This window comes from Desmodus rotundus, chromosome 3, assembly GCF_022682495.2.
Source record: "Desmodus rotundus isolate HL8 chromosome 3, HLdesRot8A.1, whole genome shotgun sequence".
Taxonomy (NCBI): Eukaryota; Metazoa; Chordata; class Mammalia; order Chiroptera; family Phyllostomidae; genus Desmodus; species Desmodus rotundus.
The window spans coordinates 132,670,338-132,694,486 of NC_071389.1; the positions used below are offsets into that span (position 1 = coordinate 132,670,338).

At 37.2% G+C, this 24,149-nt stretch overlaps 2 protein-coding genes across 17 annotated transcripts in view; both read left to right on the top strand.

Moving 5' to 3' along the window:
- Positions 1 to 16,448, top strand: part of OSBPL8 (oxysterol binding protein like 8) — a 179,621-nt gene extending 163,173 nt beyond the window's left edge. For all 15 annotated transcript variants that reach the window (XM_024579717.3, XM_045187331.2, XM_024579716.3 and 12 more), the window contains 3 exons: positions 7,648 to 7,753; positions 9,458 to 9,560; positions 12,043 to 16,448. In XM_024579717.3, coding sequence (XP_024435485.2) covers positions 7,648 to 7,753; positions 9,458 to 9,560; positions 12,043 to 12,175 — 342 coding nt within the window. In that variant the 3' untranslated portion in view covers positions 12,176 to 16,448. The remainder of the gene's footprint in view (positions 1 to 7,647; positions 7,754 to 9,457; positions 9,561 to 12,042) is intronic.
- Positions 16,449 to 18,316: 1,868 nt separating this feature from the next.
- Positions 18,317 to 23,127, top strand: BBS10 (Bardet-Biedl syndrome 10). Of its 2 annotated transcripts, XM_045187328.2 has the most exons (3): positions 18,317 to 18,573; positions 18,967 to 20,515; positions 22,836 to 23,127. In XM_045187328.2, exons 1-3 carry the CDS (start codon positions 18,389 to 18,391, stop codon positions 22,842 to 22,844), a joined length of 1,743 nt encoding a protein of 580 aa, XP_045043263.2. In that variant the 5' UTR covers positions 18,317 to 18,388; the 3' UTR covers positions 22,845 to 23,127. The 2 variants fall into 2 exon arrangements, with proteins under 2 accessions (XP_045043263.2, XP_024435501.2); XM_024579733.3 differs by lacking the exon at positions 22,836 to 23,127 and having other exon boundaries at positions 18,967 to 22,507.
- The last annotated feature ends 1,022 nt before the right edge of the window (positions 23,128 to 24,149 follow it).

Below are 24,149 nucleotides of genomic sequence, written 5' to 3' on the forward strand. Positions count from 1 at the left end.
ATGGGAGCAAATCTCAGGCATTCAGCTCCTGCCTTCCAGACCCAAGCCCGCTGTTCTCTCACAGGAAGTTCAGCCCAAATTCTCCACTCTGCTCTGCCCTCTGCTTGTGAGCCATGTTGGGTTGGGTCCTCCCGTTCAGTGTTTTCTCTGCTTGTGTTTTTTTGGTTAGCAAAGCTACTAGATCCTACCTGCGCACACAAGCCTGTGCACCCGGGTCCCTGCCAAGTCCTTTTTTTAAAGAGTTTCTCTATGGCCCCCATGGTGTAACATGGATCCTGGGGATCCTGTTCTCCCATGCTCCCTCTCCCCAAAAATCACAGTCTTTCAGTCAGGACTGACCACCTCCCTACAGGGCCTCCGCCAGTTTTAAAGTGAGCATTGGGAAGATGCCCTCAGCTCTGCTCTTAACACAAGACGGTACCGGTGTGCTGTCCCTGCACCCTCCAGAGGTCTTTAGCCTCATGCCTGCCTGTTCTCACTGTGCCAGTTCTGGAGCCCACACCTACCGGGCCTTCTCTCGCCACCCTGGTAACTTGTGGGTCCAGAGCCAATCTACACCCGCCCCTACTCTGTGCAGCCAGCAGTGCTGGGCTGGGCGGCAGTAGTAGTCTGTCTAGAAAGCCCGGTCTTCAGCTCCCTCTCTGCCTAAAAGCCCTTGCCATAGTCCGGCAGGCGCCCCACAGGCAGCCGGGTGCCTGAGCAGTCCTACGCACTCTTCTGCACCCACACTCTCACTCCCAGATGCTCTCACTGGCTCTCCGCTCTGTTCTGACTTCCAGTCTAGTCAGTGTCTGAGAGCAGATGAAGGGAGCTGCCCACTACTCTGTCGCCATCTTTGATCCCTCCAGAAGAAGACTTTAAAACAACTGTCATTAATACCCTCAAAGAGTTAAAGGAAATCAAGAAAAAGATGTATTTAAAAAATCAGAATATCAATAAAGAGAAACTGTACAAAGAAACCAAAAAAATTCTAAAGCTTAAAAATATAATAATAGAAATGAAAAATTCACTGGAGGTATTTATCAGCAGAATCCATGAATTTAGAAATAGAACAATTGAAATTATGTAATCTGAGGAAGAAAAAGGAGAATGAAGAAAAGTGAACAGAGCCTAAGGGACCTATGGGTTACCATCAGGTGAATCATCATAGGCATTAAGGGAGTCACAGAAATAGATGGAAGAGAAAAAAAGCAAAGGAATATTTGAAGAAAGAAGTCCTCCAAATTTCCAAATTTAATAAAAGATACGAATCTATAAGTCCATGGAATGCAAGAAATTCCAAGTAGGATAAATTCAAAGAGACCCACACCGAGATATAATAAGCAAAACTGTCAAAAACCAAAGAGAATCTCGAAAGGTCAAGAAGCAGCAACTTGTCACATATGAAGGATCCTCAATAGGGGTAATAGGCAATTTATTATCAGAAACCATGGAAGCCAGAAGGCATGAAAGGACATATTTAAAATTTTGGAAGAAAAATCTTCTCACCCAAGAATTCTTTACCTGGCAAAACTATCCTTTGGAAATGGTGGAAATGTAAAATTGAGATATTTCCCGATAAACAAAAGCTGAGAGAGTTCAGTGCCACTCGACCTGTTGTGTTGGGTTGGCCAGAAGCTCATTTGTTTTTTTCCGTATGATGGCTCTAGTAGTGCTTAGTTGTCTTGAACTTCATTTGAAACAATTTTGTTAGATTGTACTGTGACACCTGTCATAGCAGCGTGAATTTTTTTTTAAATACCAAAATTAGTGAATATTTATGTCACCATTTAAATATTAAAGATGGAAGAAAATAAGGAATATTTTCAGCATATTATGCTTTATTATTTTAAGAGAAATAAAATGCAACTGAAATGCAAAAAAATATTTGTGCAGTGTATGGAGAAGGTGCTGTAACTGAACATATCAAAAACGACTTGTGAAGTTTCGTGCTGGAGTTTTTTGCTGGACGATGCTCCACCATCAGGTAGACTGGTTGAAGTTGATAGCAATCAAATCCAAATGTTGAGAACAGTCAGTACCATGCAGGAGAAAGCCAACATGCTCAATGAAGTTGTTGGTGAAAATGAAAAATGTGTCTTTTATTTTATGGAAAAACCTAAATGGGCTTTTGGGGCATCCTAATTAAGTGCTAAAGGAAATTCTTCATACTGAAATGACACTAAAAGCCATATGAAAAATAAAGATTTTCAGTAAAGAGAAATAGACAGGCAAATATAAAAGCCAGTGTTATTGTAGTTTTAATTTATAACCCTACTTTTTATTTCTTAACAGTATTTAAAATAAATGAATGAATAATAATTAGATCTGTTATTGGGCATACAGTATATAAAGATATAATTTGTGACAACAACATAAAGGGTTGGAAGATGAGCTCTATAGGAACTAAGTTTTTATGTGCTATTGAAATTAAGTTGGTATCAATTCAAACTAGATTGTTATAAATTTAGATTTAAATGTTATTCTCATAGTGATCAAAAGAAAATATCTAAAACATATACAAAGGAAATGAGAAGGGAATTAAAATAATTTTCTGCAAGACAGTCTACTAAACATAAAAGAAGGTAGAAATGGAGGAAATGAGGAACAAAAAAGGTATAAGACATACAGAAAACAGTAAAGTGGCAGAAGTAGGTCTTTTCTAATCAATAATTTCATTAAATGTAAATACATTCAATTCTCCACTCAAAAAACAGAGTGGAAAATTGCATTAAAATAAATATCCAATTTTATGCTGTCTATGAGAGAATCATTGTTGGTTGAAAGACATAAATAGAGTAAAATGAAAGGATGGAAAAAGTTATTCCATACAAATAGTAACCAAAGCTGGGATGTCTATACTAATATTAGACAAAATGAACTTTAAGTCAAAAACTGTTACAAGAGACAAAGAAGGATGTTATTTATTGATAAAAGAGTCAATTTTACAAGAATATGTGACAGCTACATATCTACAAATTAATGAAGCCCCCAAATATATGATTCAAACATTGACAGAATAAAGGGAGAAATAGACCATTCTAAGCAATGGATGCATCATTCAGTATAATACTGTCATCAATGAATAGAACATCTAGATAGAAGATCAACAAGAAAATAGAAGGCTTGACCCATACAATAAATCAACAAGGCCTACCATAGGGAGAAGAGTCTACCCAACGACAGCAGAATACACATTCTTGTCAAGTGCGCATGAAACATTCTCCAGTACAGACCATATGTTAAGCTATATTACATGTCTCAGTACATTTTCAAAAGTTTGAAACATCCAAAGGATTTTTAGCCACAAGGAAATAAAGCTAGAAATCAATAACAGAAGGAAAACTGAGAAATTTACAAATATGTCTAAATTAGCACATCTTAACCAATTAATCACATTAGAAATCAGAAGTGAAATTAGAAAACACTTAAATGAATGAGAACAAAAACGTAACCCACCAAAACTTACAAGATGCAGCAAGGGCAGTGCTCAAAGTGAAATACATAACTATGAATGCCTACATTCAAAAACAGAGAGAGAATTCAAGTTAATAATTTAATATATAATGGGAAACTAGAACAAGAACACTACACCTAAAGCTAGCAGAATGAAATTTAGAACAGAGGTGAGCAAACTAGAGCATAGAAAAACAAGAGAGAATGAATGAAGCTAAACGTTGTTTCTTTGAAAACGTCAACAAAATTGACAGACCTTTAGCTAGACTAAGAAAAAAAAGAATAAAGACACAAATAACTAAAATCAGAAATGAAAGTGGGGCCATTACAATCGACCTTATAGAAATAAAAAGGATTATAAGAGAATAATATGAACGATTTCATACCAACAAATTATCTGAGATGAAATGGACAAATTCATAAAAACACCTGTTAAATAAAGTGGCTCAAAAAGATATAGAAATTTTCAACAGACCTATAACAAATTAGGAAATTGGATCAGTAATCAAAAAACCTCTAAACAGCCCTGACTGATGTAGCTCAGTGGGTTTGGCACCATCTGGCAAACCAAAAGGTTGCCAGTTTGGTTCCCCATCAGGGCACGTGGTTGCGGGACACATCCCCACTTGGTGCCTACGAGGCAACTGATGGATGTTTTTCTTGCACATCGACGTTTCCCTCTCTTTCTTTCTCCCTTTCTCTAAAAATAAATAAATAAAACCTTAGGGGGAAAAACCCTCCAAACAAAGTAAAGCCCAGCCCCAGATGGCTTCACTGGTGAATTCTACAAACATTTAAAGAAAACACACACCAATCCTTAAATTCTTCCAAAGAAAAAAATAGAAGAGATGGGAAACTTCATCTCTTCTACTAACTTATCTCTTAACTCATTCTATGAGCCCAGCATTACCCTAATACCAAAGCCACATAGAGATACCACAAGAAAAGAAAATTACAGATGGCCAAAATAATTTATAATATAAATATTAAAAATCCTCCATAAGGTACTATCAAATCAAATCCAGTGACATATTAAAAAGATTATATACCATGACAAAGTGGGATTTATCAGAGGAATGCAAGGATAGCTTAATATAAGAAAATTAATCAGTATAATACATCACATTAATAGAATGAAGGGATATATCACAGGCTTATTTCACTTGCCATAGAAAAAGCATTTAACAAAATGCAGCACCCTAAAATGTGTGTGTGTGTGTGTGTGTGTGTATCAGTAGACTCAACAGTGAAAGACTGAAAACTTTTTCCTTAAGATCACAAATGGAACAGGCATGCCCACTTTAACCACGGCTACTTTGTACTGCAAGTTCTAGCCATAGAAATTAGACAAGAAAAAAAAAAGGGCATCCAAATTGGAAATAAAGAAGTAAAGTTCCTTTATTCACAGATGATATGATTCTGTATGTAGAAAATCCCAAAGTATCCATGTAAGAAAGCTATTAGAACAGATGAACAAATTTAGCAAAGTTGCAGGGTGTAAGATGAGTATAAAAATCAGTTGTTTCTCTATAACCTATAATGGACAATTCCAAAAGGAAATTAAGAAAGCAGTTTAATTTACAGTATCACCTAAAAGAATAAAATACCTAGTAATAAATTTAACCAAGGAGGCAAAAGACTTGTACGCTGAAAATTATCAAACATTGCTGAAGAAAATAAAGAAGACCCACATAAATGGAAAGACACTCTGTGTTCTTAGGTAGGAAAACTTAATATTGCCTAGATGTCAGTACTACCCAAAGAAAGCTGCAGATTCAGTGCTCTTTCTATAAAAATGACAGCAGCTTTCTTTTTGCCAAAATGGAAAAGCCAGTCCTCAAACTCATATGGAATTACAAGGGGCCCTCATGGCCAAAACAATCTTAAAGAAGAAAAAAGTTCGGAGACTCACACTTCGAGTTTCAAAATTTTCCACAACACTTCAGTGATCAAAACAGTGTGTTACTGACCTACAGATAGACATATAGACCAACACTAGATCTGAGAGTCTAGATATAAACCCGTATCTATGATCAGTTGATTTCTGGCAAAGTCGCCAGGCTGCTTGCTCAGTGGGAAATGAACAGTCTCTTCCACAAATGGTGTTAGGGCATTGGGATTACCACATGCAAAAGGATAAAGTTGGACCCCATGCCATACACAAAAATTAACTCCAAATTAACTCTTATTTTACAACCTAAAATAAGAGTTAAAACCATAAACCTCTTAGAAGAAAACAGGTCAAATCTTCATGATCTTGTATTTGGCAATGGATTCTTACATATGTTACTAAAAACACACAGAACAACAAAAAATAGATAAATGGGACTTCATCAAAACTCAGTACTTTTGTGCCTCAAGGGACATTATCAAAGTGAAAGACAACCTACAGAATGAGAGAGAATATTTGCAAGTCATTTTTCTGATAAGGGTTTAGTATCCAGGATATATCAAGAACTACTTAGCAACAAAAGACAACACAATTTAAAATAAGCAGAAGACTTGAATAGACATTTATTCAAAGAAGATGTACAGACGGCCAACAGCACATAAAATGATGCTCATTATTAGTCATGAGGGAAATGCAAATCAAAACCACAATGAGGTCAGTTATTTCACACCAATAAAATGGTAATAATTTTAAAATGAAAAATAAATGTTGATAAGGATGTGGAGAAATTAGAACCCTCGTATACTGCTGGCAAGAATATAAAATGGCGCCACCCCTGTGAAAAATAATTTGGGGGTTCCTCTAAAGTTAAATATAGATTTGACATGATTCCAGTTTCACTACAAAAAAAAAATTGAAAACAGAAACACAAATATTGTATGATTCTACATATGGTATCAAATATAAGATAGGCAAATTCATAGAAAGATTGGAGCTTACTAGGGACCAAGGGAAGGAGAAATTGTGAATGTACTGAATTGTACACTCAAAAATTATTGAATGGCAAAATATACTTATACACACATGTCACAATTTAGAAATTCAAAAAATACTTAAATTTTGTTTCTTCCTTTAACAACACTAATGTGATAGAGACACACGGTGCATCTGTATTTCCTCATAAAAGTAGAGTTTATGATCATAATAAATCTCTGTATATCAAATGTTAGATTGCTGACTCCTCTTGTCATTTGAAATAGCTTCTCACCAGTCATCAGTCTTCAGTATGAACCTACTTTAAGAATGTGGATTTGGATTCTAAATGTTACAGAATTTTAAGTCTCCATCACGTGAAGAAGGAGGACACAGTGTAGGCTGAATACATAACCTGCCTAATTATTTTCTATAATAAAATTTTAAAAATTGTATTATGATTTTAGGCATATGAATGATATTTTACAAAATTATTTCAAGGAATAGGTAATTAGAGGTAGTTCCTGTGAAGAACAGTAAATAGCTAAGAACAGAGTTAAAGGCATATGACAACTGGTTTCCTGTTTTTCTAAGCATGTAAGTTATCTTGCCCTTTTGATTCTAGTTTTCTTGCATTTGGGTTTTTAAATTTAAGATTTATTTCCGAAATTGCAAGCTTTTTTATTAAATAAAGTATAAAGTTTATTATTCTAAGGAAAATTTAGTCCTAGTGGACGGTTTGATATGCTTTTGTTCATGCACTCAGGTGCTTTTACTAAGTTTAAATCATGCTCTGCAAAATAATAGTGTTATTTACTATAAGATGCTTTCTATATTATCCAGATATTGTTAAAAGTGGATAATTTTATTGGAAACCCAGTATCATTCAGTGGAAATTTTATAATGTTGGGAATAAGGTAATATGATTAAAAAGAACACTATTATTTAACATTCAACTAGAGGTACTCATACAGTTAGAAAAGGGGGGTTCTGTATTTATATTTGTGTTTGCATTAAAATGTCTCCTGAAGGATATATAAACAATTAGCAATGAATAACCATTAGTGGGGGGTGGGGAGGCTGAATGGACAGTGATCAGGAGTGGGAGGGAAAGTATATAAAAAACATACAATCTTCATTTGATATTTGTGCCAAATTAATATTTTCTATTAAAGTTAAATAAAACAATTTGACTATGTATTATATCTTATTTGTTAAATTTAATTAGACTACTTCATCTTTGTTTTTATGTCTATGTATTATGCCTTTGAACAGATAGTTTTGACAGTTGTACATTGGTCTTTAATTATAAAGGCTAAGTTCACATAACAGCATGATTTTTTTTTCAGGTTAGTGTCCCCAAAATGAAACATAAGCCAACCAGACAACAGAAGAAAGTGGCAAAAGGCTATTCATCCCCAGAACCTGATATCCAGGACTCATCTGGAAGTGAAGGTAAAAATATTACTGCAGATTATTCACTAAAGGAGTCTAATTTTTTAAATGACTAGCTTCTGAAAAATTGTTGATGGCTTTGTCATTTCAATGCATGAAATGTTTTTTGAGCTTTGAGCTTAGTTCTGTGCTTCAAAAGAGTTTTTCATTCTCAGAATAAATTAGTGTAGTATTCAGAAATCACAGACAAGTTAAAATGTAACTATATCAAAATTAGAGACCAAATTAACTAGTGTGCCATTCTTGTTCAAGTCAGATAATGTGTAGACTGTGTTGAACTACATTGAGATATAGTCAAGAAAGGATTAAGGTAATATCCGAAACACTTGAGAAAAAGATTTCTTTAAAGGCATAGTCTCTAAGCTAACACTAAACTGGAGAGCTCATTTTTACAGAGATAACACGAGAGGTGAGTAAATGAAAAATGCCAGGAAATCAGTAGAAGAAAATTAGCTAAGGGTTGAAAGGCAAGGTAGCTGAATTAAGTTTGAGGGAGTGTGGTTAGAGGGACTCTGATGAATTTATAGTGAATTACAGTACAGCAGTCTAGGCTTAAGAAATGCAGGCAGTGGGTAAGCTAATGGAGTAAAGAGAAATAAACTGAATAAAGGTTTAAAAACAGGAGTTACATGTCACCCATGTGCTAGAAGGCAGTATTTGTCACACTGTTATTCCCCTTTTAGTAAGAAGGAAACTGAGACACAGGTTCACCTGCCTAAGGCCACATATCCCATAAGGCAATATGTATGTAATATAGGCAGATATTTTGGCTCTTTACTTCACTCTCTTCTCTTATCCCTCCACTATATTACCTGACATTTATTGAGTACTTAATGTGTGCCGAACTATAAACACACCTCACTACAACCATATGAAGTTTGTATGTTATCAGCCCTATTTTACAAATGAGAAAATTGAGACCTAGAAAGAGGTTGATATCTGAACAAAAACAGAAAGGAAGGAGTAGATATATAAGGGGAATTGGGGGGGGGGAAACCCAAGACAGGTGGCAGGATGCCAATAAAAGTTTGTAGAAGAGGTATCAAAAGCAATGGGAAAGGTGCAGGGATGACCAACCTTTTGGCATCTTTAGGCCACACTGCAAAAAGAGTTGTCTCGGGCCACACATTAAATACACAAACACAAATGAGAACTGATGCAAAATTATGCAAAAAAAAAAAGGTCTGTGAATAATTTTCGTGATATCTGCCACCACAGATAAGCAAAAAATTCCTTGCATGCAGCCTGTGGCCCGCAGATGGGACACCCTAAAGTCTAGGTGACTAGGGGAATAAAGATGACATTAAAATGAATATAAAACTGAAAATGTGGTTCAAAAAGCTGACTTCCCCAGGTGTATGCAGATGGGCAAGAGTTAGAAGAGGGTATTACCTTTCCCAAATTAATATATGTATTTTAATGAACTATTTTTGTCTGTTTTAATTAGTTAAAAAATAAAACTGATACCATCCAAAATTTACTAATTCATGGTTACTTTAAATATATCTTTAGTATTCTAGTTTTGGAAGGATATGATTGAAACTTCAAAAATGTAGAGTATTCATATTATTATGTTAATCTTTAAATCATAAAAATGATGCCTGGGAAAATTTTTATTGCATGAGAATCATTAAGCTGAAATGTAGATTTTTTATAATTAAATATGGTCACTATTTCACCACATTTTTCTAAATGTTCTTTTAGCTCAATCAGTAAAACCAAGTACAAGAAGAAAGAAAGGGATAGAACTGGGAGACATTCAAAATTCCATCGAATCTATAAAACAAACACAGGAAGAAATTAAAAGGTAATATATACTGACAGTGACATTCCTTTGAGTCCAGAGGAGTAGTTAAGGATCCTGTTACATAGGAAATCATACGCAAACTTTACATTTGCAGTATCATCGCTACACTAGAATAGAACCTCGGCTTCTGTCACTTGATGACAAATGTATGAAATTCTTTTAGCGCTAAACTATTGGGGGACTGGGGAGGTTGGTTGTTCTCAGCTGTGAGGGTGAAATTGCAATCTCTTTATCTTACTACCGTAGCGTACTAGGAATGTATTGTAGCTGGGCTGGATGTGGAAGTGGGGTGGTTTCTGAAAACGTTCCTCAACAAAGGATTCTGCAGTCCCCTTCGTTCATGGCTAATATTTAATTATGATGCACCAGTTTTTGAAATACTGAAATATTTTCATAACAGTGGGTAAAGAGCCACTACTCTGAGACCTTCAAGTGCTCCACTGACAGTCCCAGACCTTCCCCCACACACCCTCCCCATGATCCAGCAACTGAAGTTCATTAACACCTGCGAAGGTTCCTTAGAGGGAAAAGGATGCTTACTCTGCTCCATTGCTAAGGCTAGCAATGGATTGCTAGCGGCCGACTGATTGCCTCCCATTGCTATATCAGATGTTAAATTTTTTTTTCATACTAATAAACATTTATAGAGTTGCTTACAGTGTGCAAGGCACTGTTCCAAGCACTTTACAAATAACTTTTATAAAACCCATAGTAACCCATTTTATTTATTTTTATTGAACTTATTGGTGTTACATTGGATAATAAAATCATATAGGTTTAGGGTGTACAATTCTATAATACCTCCATTTGTATATTGTATTGTGTGTTCACCACCTCAAGTCATGTCTCTCTCTGGAATTAACCTTCCTTTACACACGGATTCATAAAAAACGTGATTTCTAGTTCTCAGTTGTCTGAGAACTATAGGATTTAAGGCCTTATATCTTTATTTTTCATTTAATCAAACATTTTATTTTTTTCGCATGAAAATTTAGGGAAGAATTACTGACATGAGCTTTTTTGTTTTGGTTGTTAAATGTCCCCTCTCCTGCCTCCCCTACACCCTCAATGTCCTCATTTCCCTCTGGTCGTGACCATACTGCTGTCTGACTGAGGTTTTGTTGTCGTCGTCGTTTAATCCCTTCATACTCGTCAACCTGCTTTGTATACTCCGTGCTTAGTACTAGATGTTCCGGAAGATTTTGTTAAAGATATTTCCCTTTTCGTACCGCCTCATCTCCTGCTATTCCCTTACACCTATCCCATGCTCGAGTCTTAATGAAACTCCTCACATCTTCAGAATTTACTCTGCTCTCACATCTTTTGGTCTTTGCCCACACTGAATATACATTTGAGATGGCCCTTCCTCCTTCCCTGCCCATCCAAAAAAAAAAAATCCTTGTTTATCCTTCAGAATATAACTCAAGTGCCACCCTTTCTGTAGCATGTCCAGTCACTCACCTTGCCCTGTAGGGTTACTAATCCCTCCACTCAGCTTGCCAAGCTCTCTATACATGTTCCTTCCATACATGAGCACTGACTGCACTACAGAGTTATTTTTGTAAGTGTTTCTTTATCACCCCCCCACCCCCGCCGGCCCCTGCCCCTTTGGACCATTAGCTCCTCTAGAGCAGGGAGCCTGTTTTCTGCATCTTGGTATCATTAGCCCTTATATAAAGTGTTCAAGTTTTCTAATTATATTTGTAAACTGAGCCTACTTGTAATTGTTTTGCCTCCTTTTCTTTCTCTATACCGGAAAGCCTTTAATAGAAGAAGTCAGAAAAAGAAAAGTTCTTCACTTTTTTTCCATTATGTCTCATTTTATTTTTTTATTTTTATTTTTTTATTGTTGTTCAAGTACAGTTGTCTCCATTTCCTCCCCCACCACTCCACCCCACCTCACCCATCCCCACCTCCCACCCTCGATCCTCCCCCCTTTGTCTCTGTCCATATGTCCTTTCCAGCCAAAAGCATGAGGATAACTTAAACTCACCTCATGATTAAATTGACATTTTATTTGTATTCAGGTATGAAATACTTGTGGAACATTCTTTAAGTTAGCAATGTAATGAAATCTGTTGTATTATATTTTCCTGGGTAATTTACAGTTTTTCTCCAATTCCACCTCTGTCTCCTTTAAGATAAAAATATCTTAGTGGAACAACTAAGAAGCAAAACTTTTGTTTTAAAATTACTGTAACAATAAAGAAGGTGATATATTTCAAATCACCAAACATTAATAATTATGCTTGATGCACATCATTAAGTGATATATTTGGTACAATGTGGAATATAGAGTTAGACATGACCTAATAATAGCGCCATATAGCATAATCAGCTCTCTGTTCTAGTAATAGTAACTGATTGAGCTAGCTACTTTTGTTACTGTAATTAAGTGTTGTGGGCCATAGATCAAATTATAAGTTCTGTACTAACTTTTTTGACAAATAATTAAAAAATGTACTGTTGCTTATTTTTGTAGAAATGTTATGGCTCTTCGAAATCATTTAGTTTCAAGCGCACCTGCAACGGATTATTTTCTGCAACAAAAAGACTACTTCATCATTTTTCTCCTGATTTTGCTCCAAATCATAATAAACTTCATGTTTAAATAGTTCGTTACAGTTGAATCAATGGACTGGAGTGATCAGATCCGGCCTGGGACCAATGTTCAAGTTGATTTGGTCTTTATTAAAACATCATTCGGAAACGAAACCTTAGAGACAAATGCGGAGGTTTTGACCTTTCATACCTTTTATCCTTAACCTGATACAAGAGCTGTTCTATTTGGTTATTAAAGTGAGCTATGTGTTAAGTGCCACATTTCTAGCTTTTGTGAGAATGTGTGTACATGTGAGTACGATAAATCCACATGTGTACACAATTGTGTCTTATGTATACCTGATAGTAAGTAGTCTTCGTATTCTATAGTATGTTCTGAGATGTAGCACTAATGTTCATAACAAAAATGCTATTAATATTATAAATATATGTATGATAACCTGTTTTCTACATAATAGGCACAAACTTCTATCAAAAAGGAATTACAAAATGGGAAATGATGGGATAATACACATATTAAATAGTTCACTAGACTGTACTGTTAAAAAAAAAAAAACTTTTCCAATGCATCTGACTCAATTGTCTTAGAAACAGCAAGAAAAAAGTGTGGTCAAAATTGATATATTGATAGATACAAGGTGGCAAATTGCTTTTCTTAAAGTTTATACAAGATTTTTTTTACACCCTCGAATTTAATATTTGTAGCTACAGGTACAAACGTGTAATGTGTATATCAGTGTAAACTGGTATGCAGCTGCTTGGGTCTGTCGATTCTATCTTTGTTGTACCTGTATAACACCACCTTAGGCACTTGGCTGATAAAACTGTGGTCGAAATTGGTTGCTGTCCTTTTTTCTTACTTTTTCAAACTCAGTCCAATAACACAGGCCAAATTTTAGAAATGTTTATAGGGCACATGTAATGCTAATAATTCATGTTTTTTCATTATGAAAAACTCATTTTAGATTTCATTTAGACTCTAGTGTGTTCTGTGAATAAGTAGAAGAAATTAAAACCAACATTTTACTTCAAAAGCCAAACAGGAGAGAGGTGGTAAGAAAAGACACTTTTTGTGGTGGCATTTATGTGTACAATAAAGTTGGTTTCTTTAAAATGTGCAGTAAGTTGAGCATTTAAGAAGATCATAAAGTTCTGAAGTTTAGTTTTTTTATTCTCCTCCTTGGTCTTGGTAACTTCTGTTGCAAAACCATAACTCTTAAAGATTCCTTTTGTTCAGTCACAGGCAAAATTTTTCCTAAACTGTTCCTAGTTTAATATTTTTACTTTATGTTTTTACATAAATATAGTACTCAAAGCAATTTTTGCAAATGTAAGTTAAGCTTAGGAACATGTTGTTCTAAGATATATCTTAGAATCCCCAAAGGATCAATTTTGAAATGGTTGTTAATGAAAATGAGGTCAGAATAATTGCTCTGTCTACGTTTGCCTTTGAGAACAGACTGTTAGGCACTAGTAAGATGCATCAGCTGTTTAATGTCATGGTAAAAATAAAGTCAAAGGATGGTTGCTAAATTATGAACATTGAAAATGATAAAAAGCCTGTTTTTTCTTCCTAACCAATATATCTATCTTAATGATTCTTAGGTTGTATGAAGAGCCACTTCCCATGGATTTTTGGCAAAACATCGCTGTATTCCATATGTACATGTAAAACATTTTTTAAATTGATTAAAACATAATTAAGATGAACCTATATCCAGTATAAGTATAGGTATAACAAGTGGGGGTTTTTGTTTCATACTTGATAGGATTTTTGTACTCACATTCTGCCACCAATGTTATGCTCAACTGCCTATTCACTGATATATATTTTGTAAATATTGTACAATTTGATATTTTTTATGTTTTAAATTAGTATTAATTTATATTATATATAACTTGATTGGCTGATCACAAAAGTCATTTTATCATTAAACCCTGAAAACTTAAAATTTTTGTTGGTAACCCCCTTTTGGGGTTTTAGTCTTATCCACTTGTGGGTTATATACATTTGGTCTAAATAGTGTTTATTTGAATAGGTATCTTCTAAGATTGGGAAGGTAGTTGTTTTCTTTATTTTTTTAAATTTTCCTTTTAGGGCAGATGTTATGGGTACTTATCACCCAAAGAGTCAAAAACTATTTCGTAAGAAAGAGCAGGGTTACTCACGACTGTTACACTAAAAGCATGTATCTAATCTAGTCTTCTTATGCTTTTATTTGTATGAGTTGCTTTCTGCAAACTGAACACAAAACTCAGGAATTGGTGGCTTAATTTTAGATCAGTACGTATACCAGGCTTAGTATGTGAATCCTTCAAAAGACATAATTAACTTTGTAGTTAGCCACATATGTAATTGACTTTGAATGTTCTCTGAAAGTAATCTTCCTTCACAAATGGATTCATAATAAATGTGATTTACCGTATTTTTCGGACTATAAGACGTACGAGACCATAAGACGCACCTGGGTTTTAGAGAAGGAAATAGGGGAAAAAAACCCCTGCTCCACCGCTGCCCGCCTCCCCACCCCCCAGTGAGCCAGGTAAGCTACATTCGGACTATAAGATGCACCCCCATTTTCCTCCCAAATTTGGGCGGGTGCGTCTTATCGTCTGGAAAATGCGGCATAGTTCTCAGTTGTGTGAGAACTATATGACTTAAAACCTTATTTCTTTTTCATTTAATCAAAAATTTTATTTTTTTCACATGAAAATTTAGGTAGGAATTATTGGCATGTGCTTTTCTATTTTGGTTGTTAAATGTACTATGCCTTCAGTCATTCACCATTTAGTGAGATGTAGCTGGCCCAGGAAAAGACAATAAATAGGGCATGTGAAATAAGTTTCAGCAATAGATATTTTACTTGTATTTCATGTCAGTAGTTTTTTGTATCACTTATGAAGATATAGTGTAATCTTTGTCACCATTCCATTGAAAAAGTTGGCCTTGTAAAATATAACCCTCATTTAGTAGTATTCACGCTTTTGTGCCTTTAAGAAATACTTCTACTCATTTTGTGTTACAGAACTGTACAGTATGATTCAGTGTTTATAGGCCTAAGTGTCATAAAGGGTCATTTCTCTTTGTCATCCTATTTCCTTTTATATAGCTAAGTATATTTCGATGGTAATGCTGTACTTTTATAAGGGGTTGTCTGTTTACCTATTTCAAATATATTCTTCATTCTCAAACATCATTAAAGTAGCCCTTTGTCAGATTTTTCTGAGTATTGTAAACAGTGCCTTTTTGATGGAATTCACACTGTTTTGGGTGTCAACTTGTGCCATAAACACACAAAATTCTGTGAAAGGCAGTTTTAACTTTTTGAAGAGTATCTTAGTCAAACATTTAAGAAAACAAATGTATAAAATTCCTTTTTTTCCAGTGTTTAGCATTTCTAGTGAGCAATGAATATTTTGGGGGTTATTTTGTTTGATAGGTAATAACGGCATTATTGATGAGCCATACATGGTTCTGCAGATTAGTTTGAATGATGTTAAGTGTACAGCACTAAAATGTTAAAATTAACATTTATACCAAATTTTCCAATTTGAGTCAATGGGGGGTGTACACAAATCACTAAGTTTACATTTCAGCTTCTATCTTATTTTGAGAGATTCTTTAAAAATGTGTAATCTGCCACTATTATGTAATTTGGTTGCATTTTGTTTACCTATAGTGTGAATTCAGTATATTTAATTTACTTTTTGTTACTCTTAACATACTGTTTGTTTTGTTACAGTTTTTAATTTAAGATGGACTGTTAAAATTTCATAGGACCAGTGTCTCCTCGGTATCATTAATATAGTTAGAAGACCTGCAAGAAACCCATGACAAAATGAATGTGAATTACTTTCTAAAACAGTAGAACATTATATTGATGCATTTATCATGTAATATTATTTTAGTATTACAATATACAATATTGAAATTTATTTAAAGAAAAATGCCACAAGACATTTGGACTGATGAGCCACAGAATGTCAGTTGAAATCTTTCCCACTTTTTAGCTAAATACACAGCTGAGTGAAATATTCTGATTGATGGCCATTTACCAAGTCAAACACGACCACTGGTCGGTTTTGTATAATAGAATAAAAGTATGTTACGTGCAGTACAGCACACTGTCCATTTCTTTTCCTTAAGGTGCATCGTAAATGTACAGATAGTCATAGGCTTCTGTTTTGTAATGTATTACCTTTCTAACCTATTATTCCTGACCTATTATGTTTGCAGAGATGAAAAAACTGAATTTTTCTAATGATCTGTAAAATTATGCTAACTTCTACAAGTAGGCATTCTAAATAAAATTTTCAAAAAGAAAATTGTGATCAAGTGACTTTGAATATAACATATGGTGACTAAATTACTTAGTACTAATTTTTAAATTAAAATTTTTGATGGATGTAGTTCTGAAGGACATTTCAGGTCTTGGAAGGGGTTTAACAATTAGAATCCCTAATTTACTTGGTACTTTATATTCATTCTTCTTGACTTCTAATAATAACCTTAAGATAAGTGGAAGTTAGCCCCAATTTATAGAGGAAGAATCTGAGGCTCAGAGAAGTTAAATGATTCCAAAAGCGTCATAGAGTAAGATTGATAGCGAGCACAAGTTTGAATGCAAGTCTGATTGCAATGCCCATTCTCTTTCCTCTGTACCCTTAAATGAAACTCCAATCATGCCACTTTTAAATGTTTGGAATAACCTTCTGCTCTAATATATATTGAGTATGTAACCCCTTTGTGATGGGAAGAACCTTGGCAGGTGTCATACTATTAAACAAGCATATATACAAAACCCATATGAAAAAGTTTTTTCCCCCTTCAGAACACCTATATGTTTATACTGAGTCAGCATCAGGTGAGTTCCAAGAAATTATTCCTCTCCAGCTTTCTCCATCCTCCTCCTCTCCCTTTCTTGCTCTCTCCTCAAGGCCCAGTTGCTTCTGGCTCATACTGAGTTGCGTCTCTTACTAGTTTTGGGAGAAAGGAGGGAAGACTTTACACATTATAGCATAGGAATAAAGCATAAGGGAAACTGCCCTTCACTGTTCAAAGCCAATGAAACGTCTACACGATAATTTTCTTACTGATGTTAACCACACTCAATAGGTGTCCTGTGTTGTGCTGTTATGCTAATCAACCCCTGCCCCTTACAGAATATCCCACAGATTTTGGGCCCATACATTGGTGACGTGTGGATGAGCTGTAAAATTAGACTGTTGAGTGCTTGGTATATGCTGGGCACCATGGAAAAAAAAAAAAGTGCTTTGTAAACCTTGTCACCCCCCTCAAAACCTTAAGAGAATTTTCATTTACATATCTATTATTTCCACTTTTTTAAGGTGAGAGAACTGGAGACAAAAATGGTTACTTGCTGAATGTCACAGATAAATGAATGGCAGAGCAAATCCAGGGCTAAATTTTAAGCCCATGTTCCTGACCATTTCATCTTTGAGAGTGTTTTTTTTAATACATAAAACAGGACGGCCTTTCTGCCTAACAGGATGGGTTTGGGTTTTTTTCCTCTTTTCCTGCCGTTAGAATGTATCCAATAATGGACTGTTTTTTAAAATATGCTGTTGACCATCAATGTGGCCACATCTTCACAGGTCACCTCTGCTAAAGTTCAAGCAAACTGTTGTGGCCGCGATTTCATTGATATCTGAGCTCAGGAAATGTGGCAAAGACCCCTGCGAAGAGCACAAAGCCTGCAGCTCTCGCTGTCCGTCCTGCATCCCCAAACTGCTATCGTGAATGGAAGAACAGCTGATGCAGAGTGGGCAGAATATGTATGAGTCCAGCGCAGAGATGGTGTGCGAAGCGACAAGGGGCTTTGGTCGAGAACAGGGACAAACCGAGTTCTACCCCCGGTATCATTCCCTCATTTATATTCCACTATAGCGCCGACTTCGGAAGCAGGCCTGGGACACGGAGGGATTTGGCGGCAGCTGAAGCCACCGGAGGGAAATGAATTCAACAGGAATCTGGGAAGGGACTGCGGTTTCCGATCCAGGGGCAATTCTCAGGAACCCCCCATCCCTGTTCTACCTTCGCGGGCTACTGGGCCGCCATCCCCGACTGGCAGAACAGCGGTGCTTTTCTGATGCGTGAAGGGCAGCCTCCGCGCCCAACCAAGAAGCCCAGCTGCCCCGGCTTCCGGCTCTTCCCAGCCTTTTCCGCTTCCGGCCGTGCGTGGTTCCGCCCCGGCGGTCGCGGGGTTCTGCGGGGAGCGACCCGCACCGGGCGAACCCGGTGGGCGATGGCAGCTGCCGGGTCTGTGAAGGCGGCGTTGCAGGTCGCAGAGGTGCTGGAAACCATCATGAGCTGCTGCGTGGGGCCGGAGGGTCGGCAGGTTCTGTGTACGAGGCCCACCGGCGAGGTGCTGCTCAGCCGGGATGGAGGTCGCCTTCTGGAGGCGCTGCACTTAGACCATCCCGTGGCCAGGTACCCGCCTTCCACACTCCAGCCCACTAGGGCGTACTAGAGACGGCCGCCCCAGGCTTTCTCCCTGCACTCGGTGCCCCTGAGGCTGTGCTCCTGGAAGACACTGACGTTGGGTGAGACCAGTGTATGCTCAGGGTTAGAGCGCAGCCCTGGGGAACACCGCCCTGGACGTCAAATCGTGTCAACTTTTAAGAATATTTCTCACTTCTCCCCCTGCTCCTAGAATCTTGGAATAGAAAATACTAACCTGGAAAAGAGAAAACTAAGGACATAGCAAAGGGACAGCATTCTCGTTTTATGCTCATAGTTGTAAAAACGTGGTTTCAACTTGATCTAGATGTCGGAAGGCAGCCCACTGAAAATCTGAGTAGTTTTATTTCTTTTTTTGTGCAGGGTGATGGTGGCATGTGTTTCCAGTCATCTAAGAAAAACAGGAGATGGTGCTAAGACATTTATTATCTTTCTTTGCCATTTGCTCAGAGAACTTCATGCAGTCACAGACAAAGGAAAAGACACTCTCATTTCCAAAAATATTCAAACCCAGGGAAGGCATTGGAAAAATTGTTGTCAGTGGAAATATATTTCCCAAGCTCTTCTAACATTTCAGACACAAATATTAGACTATGTTATGGACCACTGCTTAAGCAGACACTTTCTGTCCATCTTCTCTTCGTCCACTGAAGAGAGAACATTGTGTAGGAGCTCTTTAGAGTTGCTCTTAGAAGCGTACTTTTGTGGAAGAGTGGGAAGACATAACCACAGCTTTATTTCACAATTAGTGTGTGACTACTTTTTCAAGTGTATGGCTGGTGAACGTGGGTTTGAAGAAGTGCTTGAGTTAGTGGATGACTGTTTTGTAGAGTTGAACGTTGGTGTCACTGGCCTTCCAGTTGCAGATTCCCGGATCATAGCGGGGCTTGTGCTTCACAGAGACTTTTCCGTGTACTGTCCAGCAGATGGGGACATAAGAGTAGCGCTAGCGACAGAAACCGTGCCGCCCGTCTTTGCAACTTCGGGATCCGAGTTTATTCTAAATTCAGAGGCACAGCTTCAGACATCTCAATTTTGGATTATGGAAAGGACAAGAGCAATAATGAAATATTTACAGAGTCAGAATGTAAAATTGCTCCTATCCAGTGTGAAACAACCAGACTCAGTTATTTACTATGCAGAGGTGAATGGCATATCCGTGGTGGAATGTTTATCATCCGAAGAAATTTCTCTTATCCAGAGGATCACGGGCCTTTCTCCCTTTGTGCTGCCACAAGCCTCTTCACATCGCGGAGTCTCGAACACCGCTGCGCTGGAATTTTGTAAGCCCCTTGTACTTAGATCCAAAAGGTATGCTCATCTCGGCCTGATTAGCGCGTGTTCCTTTATACCGCACTGTGTGGTTCTTTGTGGACCAGTGCAGGGTCTGGTTCGACAACATGAGGATGCTTTCCGCGGAGCACTTAGAATGCTTCGGCAGTTATTTAAAGACCTTCATCTAAATTACATGACACAAGTCAGTGGCCAAAATTATACATCAGGTCCTCTTAAAAACAAAGAAAGTGGTCAGTCATCGGAACTTGTTAATGGCTCAATACAAAGGCCATATCAAGGCATAGATGTAAAGAACGAAGATGAACTGGCAAAAACTCAAACATATTTAAAAGTATATTCGAATTTGGTCGTTCCAAGTGCAGAATTAGAAACACATACTTCATGTTCAACACCAAAAGTGACGCCCACAGATACATGGCAGACAGATGAAACTCTGAGATGGTTATCTGCAAACAAACCCAGGGTGATGGATGACCGTGATCCATTTATTAGGAGTGATCCTACTGCTGATTCAACAACGGAAAATACTAGGATAGAAATTTCTTATGAAAATTTGTCAATCACCAAAATCGCCGGAAAGAGGACTATGTTGCCCGTGAGATGTAAGTCGCTGGAGGTGGGTACTTCCCAGAGTTACTGCTCCTCATCTGTATCGGCAGGTTGTGTTTTGCCAGTGGGTGGGAATTTTGAGATCTTGTTACATTACTATCTCCTCGACTATGCCAGAAAAAGCCAGCAATCAGAGGCAACCCTAATGAGTGTGGTAATAGCTAATGCACTTTTAAGCATTCCCAAAATCCTGTGTAAGTCTAAGAGAGGAAATCACAGCTTTCCACAAGTATATGTTAGAGCTCTCCGTGCACTGCAAGCCAATCAGCCCGTGGTGAGCAGTCAGACGGGTTTGGAATCAGTGTCTGGTAAGTACCAGGTACTAACTTCAGTTCTTCAGTGTTTGGCAAAAATTTTAACCATTGATTTGGTAATCAGTATTAAGAGACAGCCTCAGGAAGTTCATGATCAAGATTCAGAAGAGGAGCTATGAGATGAGTTCTTTATAAAACAGTTACAATCCAACTCAAGCCATATAGTGAAGCAGGTTTATGACCACTGATTCTCAAGCTAATTCAGTCAAGGCAGGAAAAACAGCGCAACTTAGAAAGTCGTTAGCAGCGCACCTGCCCCCTCTCCTGTCTGTGTTTAGTTTGTAGAGTCATTTGATCTCAGGTTTCGACGCGGTCTTCAAGTGCCACCCTATTTTAACTGTTTATGATACAAAATACATTATTTGCTTCATTTTAAACAATTTATTTTTCATATTCATAACTTCTAAAGCAATGAGCACAGAATCTGTATTCCTTTTTCAAAAAACATAAATTGGTTTTTACTTTTATGTGGTCCTCGTTTATTTCCATTCCATGTGGAAACCCTGGATTCTCGCCATCCATACGCCATTGAGTAGATGCCACCAGAAATAGGGCTTTGTGGTTGTGAACTTATTTTCATGTCTGTAGTTAAAAGTTAATTCCAGAAAGGGTATGAATTCATACTTTTAATTTTCTCCTGGTCCCTAAGAGCTTATAAAAATAATTAATGTATTTGCTGTTTTTTTTTCTTCTTGTATTTGGTGTGTAGCCAGAATTCAATAGTAACATATAATTAAAGAACTATTTATTTCTAAGGTGAAGTTTAAATGTTTTAATTTTATTGTAAAGGTTTACAAATGCTGGTGATACTGTGCATCTACCCATGGATAAGGCAGTGTCTTCTACTTTTAGTACTTCTCTGTAACATCCGAGACAGTACTGTGTTTACTCCAAGTATTCGGAAGTGCTTGTTGAATAAAACTGTTATCTTTAATCTGTTCTCCTGAGTACATGTTTCCAGTTTACTCACTTCACAAGTCCTTGATCAGCGCGCACAGTGCCAGGTGCGGCACACACCCCAGCAGGCCGACGATGCAGCCCCTCAGCGGCTCATGGACAGACAGTGACACTACTGGGGTGGGGATGGGATCTAGGAAAATTATTTTAAAAAATTTAATAACAGGTAGACTTGAAAAAGTTATGACTAATCATGTATTTTAAAACTATAACAACCTATAATACAATATCTCATGCATGGTCTTTTACATTAAATGTAATTTTATTTTGTAAGGTTTATGCTACACAATAACATTATTTCATGTCTGTGAATATGGGTTCTGTTTCTTATACTGAATTCATAGCTATACGAACGTACTATAAATTTGCTGTATAAATTTTTTTCCATTTTTCTTAACTGCCTGCCAGGTCATTTGATAGTTTTGCGTTATTATTGTTTTGCTGTTGTTTTAAATAGTCCTTAGCCACTGGAGACATTCCAAGGCTTTTTCAGACCTGCCCCATGCCTTGCAAATGGTGGGTGCTTTACAGCTACAAATAATCACTAGTTGAGGTGCCCCTATGTACACTGGGGCTGAGTCTTTGTACATTTGGCCCCTGGTCTCATATCTGGCACACAAGAGTAGGCCAATATATGTCTGTTGAGGAACTATCAGTATTTGCTGAATGAGCTCATAATTATTTCTATCAAACTTTCATGGACAAAGGATCTGTTTGGGGGGAGAAAAAGGCAAAAACTGTGGAACAGGTATACACAAAGTCTATTTTTCTTTTAATTAAAAATAGTCCTTCAAAAATTGTGGGAAGGCTTGCTTTCATGGGTTATCCTTATTTATAGAATGGCCACAGAATTTACATCACTGGATAGAGAGAAGAGCACTTCTTAAAATGTAATTACCTTGTACTTAAACCTTCTTCCACAAAGGGTTTGGGGTGACTGCAACAAAAACAGACAAAATCACAGTGAAATCGGAATAAAAATTAAAGAACCAAGACCAAAGGAAATGTAAAGACAACTCAAAGTCAAGGCCATGTTCCTGTTTTCTGTTGCTGCAGGATGAATAACCTCAAAACCTACTACCTCTGAGTCACTGTTAATACCTCTCATGGATCTGGGAGTTGCCTGGCCTTAGCTGGATGACTTCCAGTGTATTCTGCTGACTGATGCAGTCCCAACGGTCAGCTGAAGTTCAAGTGGAGAGAACACAGGCCCCACCACTCAATGGGAAGAGTGTCGATGTCATAGTATAAGAAGAGCATATGAGATGATATATATTGAGGCAGCTATCTGTGGAAAATATAACCTGCTACACCATGGGAGGGAAACAAATACAACTACATTTATTAACTTATTAGCTGAGTTTTTTATTATTAAGTTACATCCCAGGCCACCTCTCGTAAACACATATTCTCCAATAACCTTTATGAACCTCCTTTCTTCCCCCATTCAGTCAGCACAAGCCACTTTTATCCCCACAACAATAGGCATTAAATACTTGAGCCCAAACATCCCTGACCTGCTTTAGCTAGAGCAGCTGTGTATTCACAATCACGTTTTACTGGAATTGTCATGGTGTCCACGTTTCAGACTGAAAGGGAGGGGGAGAGGAATGCAGTTAGTTTGAGCCTGAACTTGTATCAGAAATTACTCAACCCTCCCAAAAAGAATATAATATGTGCTTCCCATCATCACAGCACAGCAGACACAAAACCTACAGCTCAGAAACCATATGAACAGGGTGTAGCAAACGTAGGTTTACAGTTGGGAGTTTGTGAAGCACAGTTTATTGTATTATTTATTCATTTTTGTATTGTTTTCCATATGAACAGCTATAAACCTACTTTTGCCCAACCCTGTATTCATTGCGTCTTTGTGACAGCAAGAGATTGGTAACAACCCAAACTTCAGATGGATACACAAAGTGGACAGGGGCGGTGATTTGCAGGGAAACACACGTGGGGAAGAGGTGGGAAGGTGAATTGTCAATGTATACTTCATCATTTTGATTTTTAAACCCTTTGAATACTATCCACACTGAAATGAAACTTAAAAAAACTTAGAACAAACACAGAGAATACTCCCCAGTAGTAATAAAGTAATAGGGATTCTGACAGAGGGAAATGCACAAACAACAATGTGGAGAGGATGGCTGCAGGGAAGGGGGCGGAGGACCGGGGGAGGCTGGCAAAGAGGAGGAAAGGGGGCCGTCTGTGCTAGTGTCCACAATACAGAAAAAAGCACGGAAGGAAAAGTACATGAGAGACACAGCGACAAATCAATAGAACTTTAACAAAAGAAAAGGTTTATAACCAAAACAGGGAATATTCTCTTAGCTACACCGGCTTGGGGTTTTCTCACCAGCTCTGGAA

Bases quoted from the DNA above. Each gene is read 5' to 3' on its own strand.
- BBS10 (XM_024579733.3), top strand. From the start codon at position 18,389: ATGGCAGCTGCCGGGTCTGTGAAGGCGGCGTTGCAGGTCGCAGAGGTG. The intron at 18,574-18,966 runs GTACCCGCCTTC...TTTTTTGTGCAG, and splicing joins TTAGACCATCCCGTGGCCAG to GGTGATGGTGGCATGTGTTT.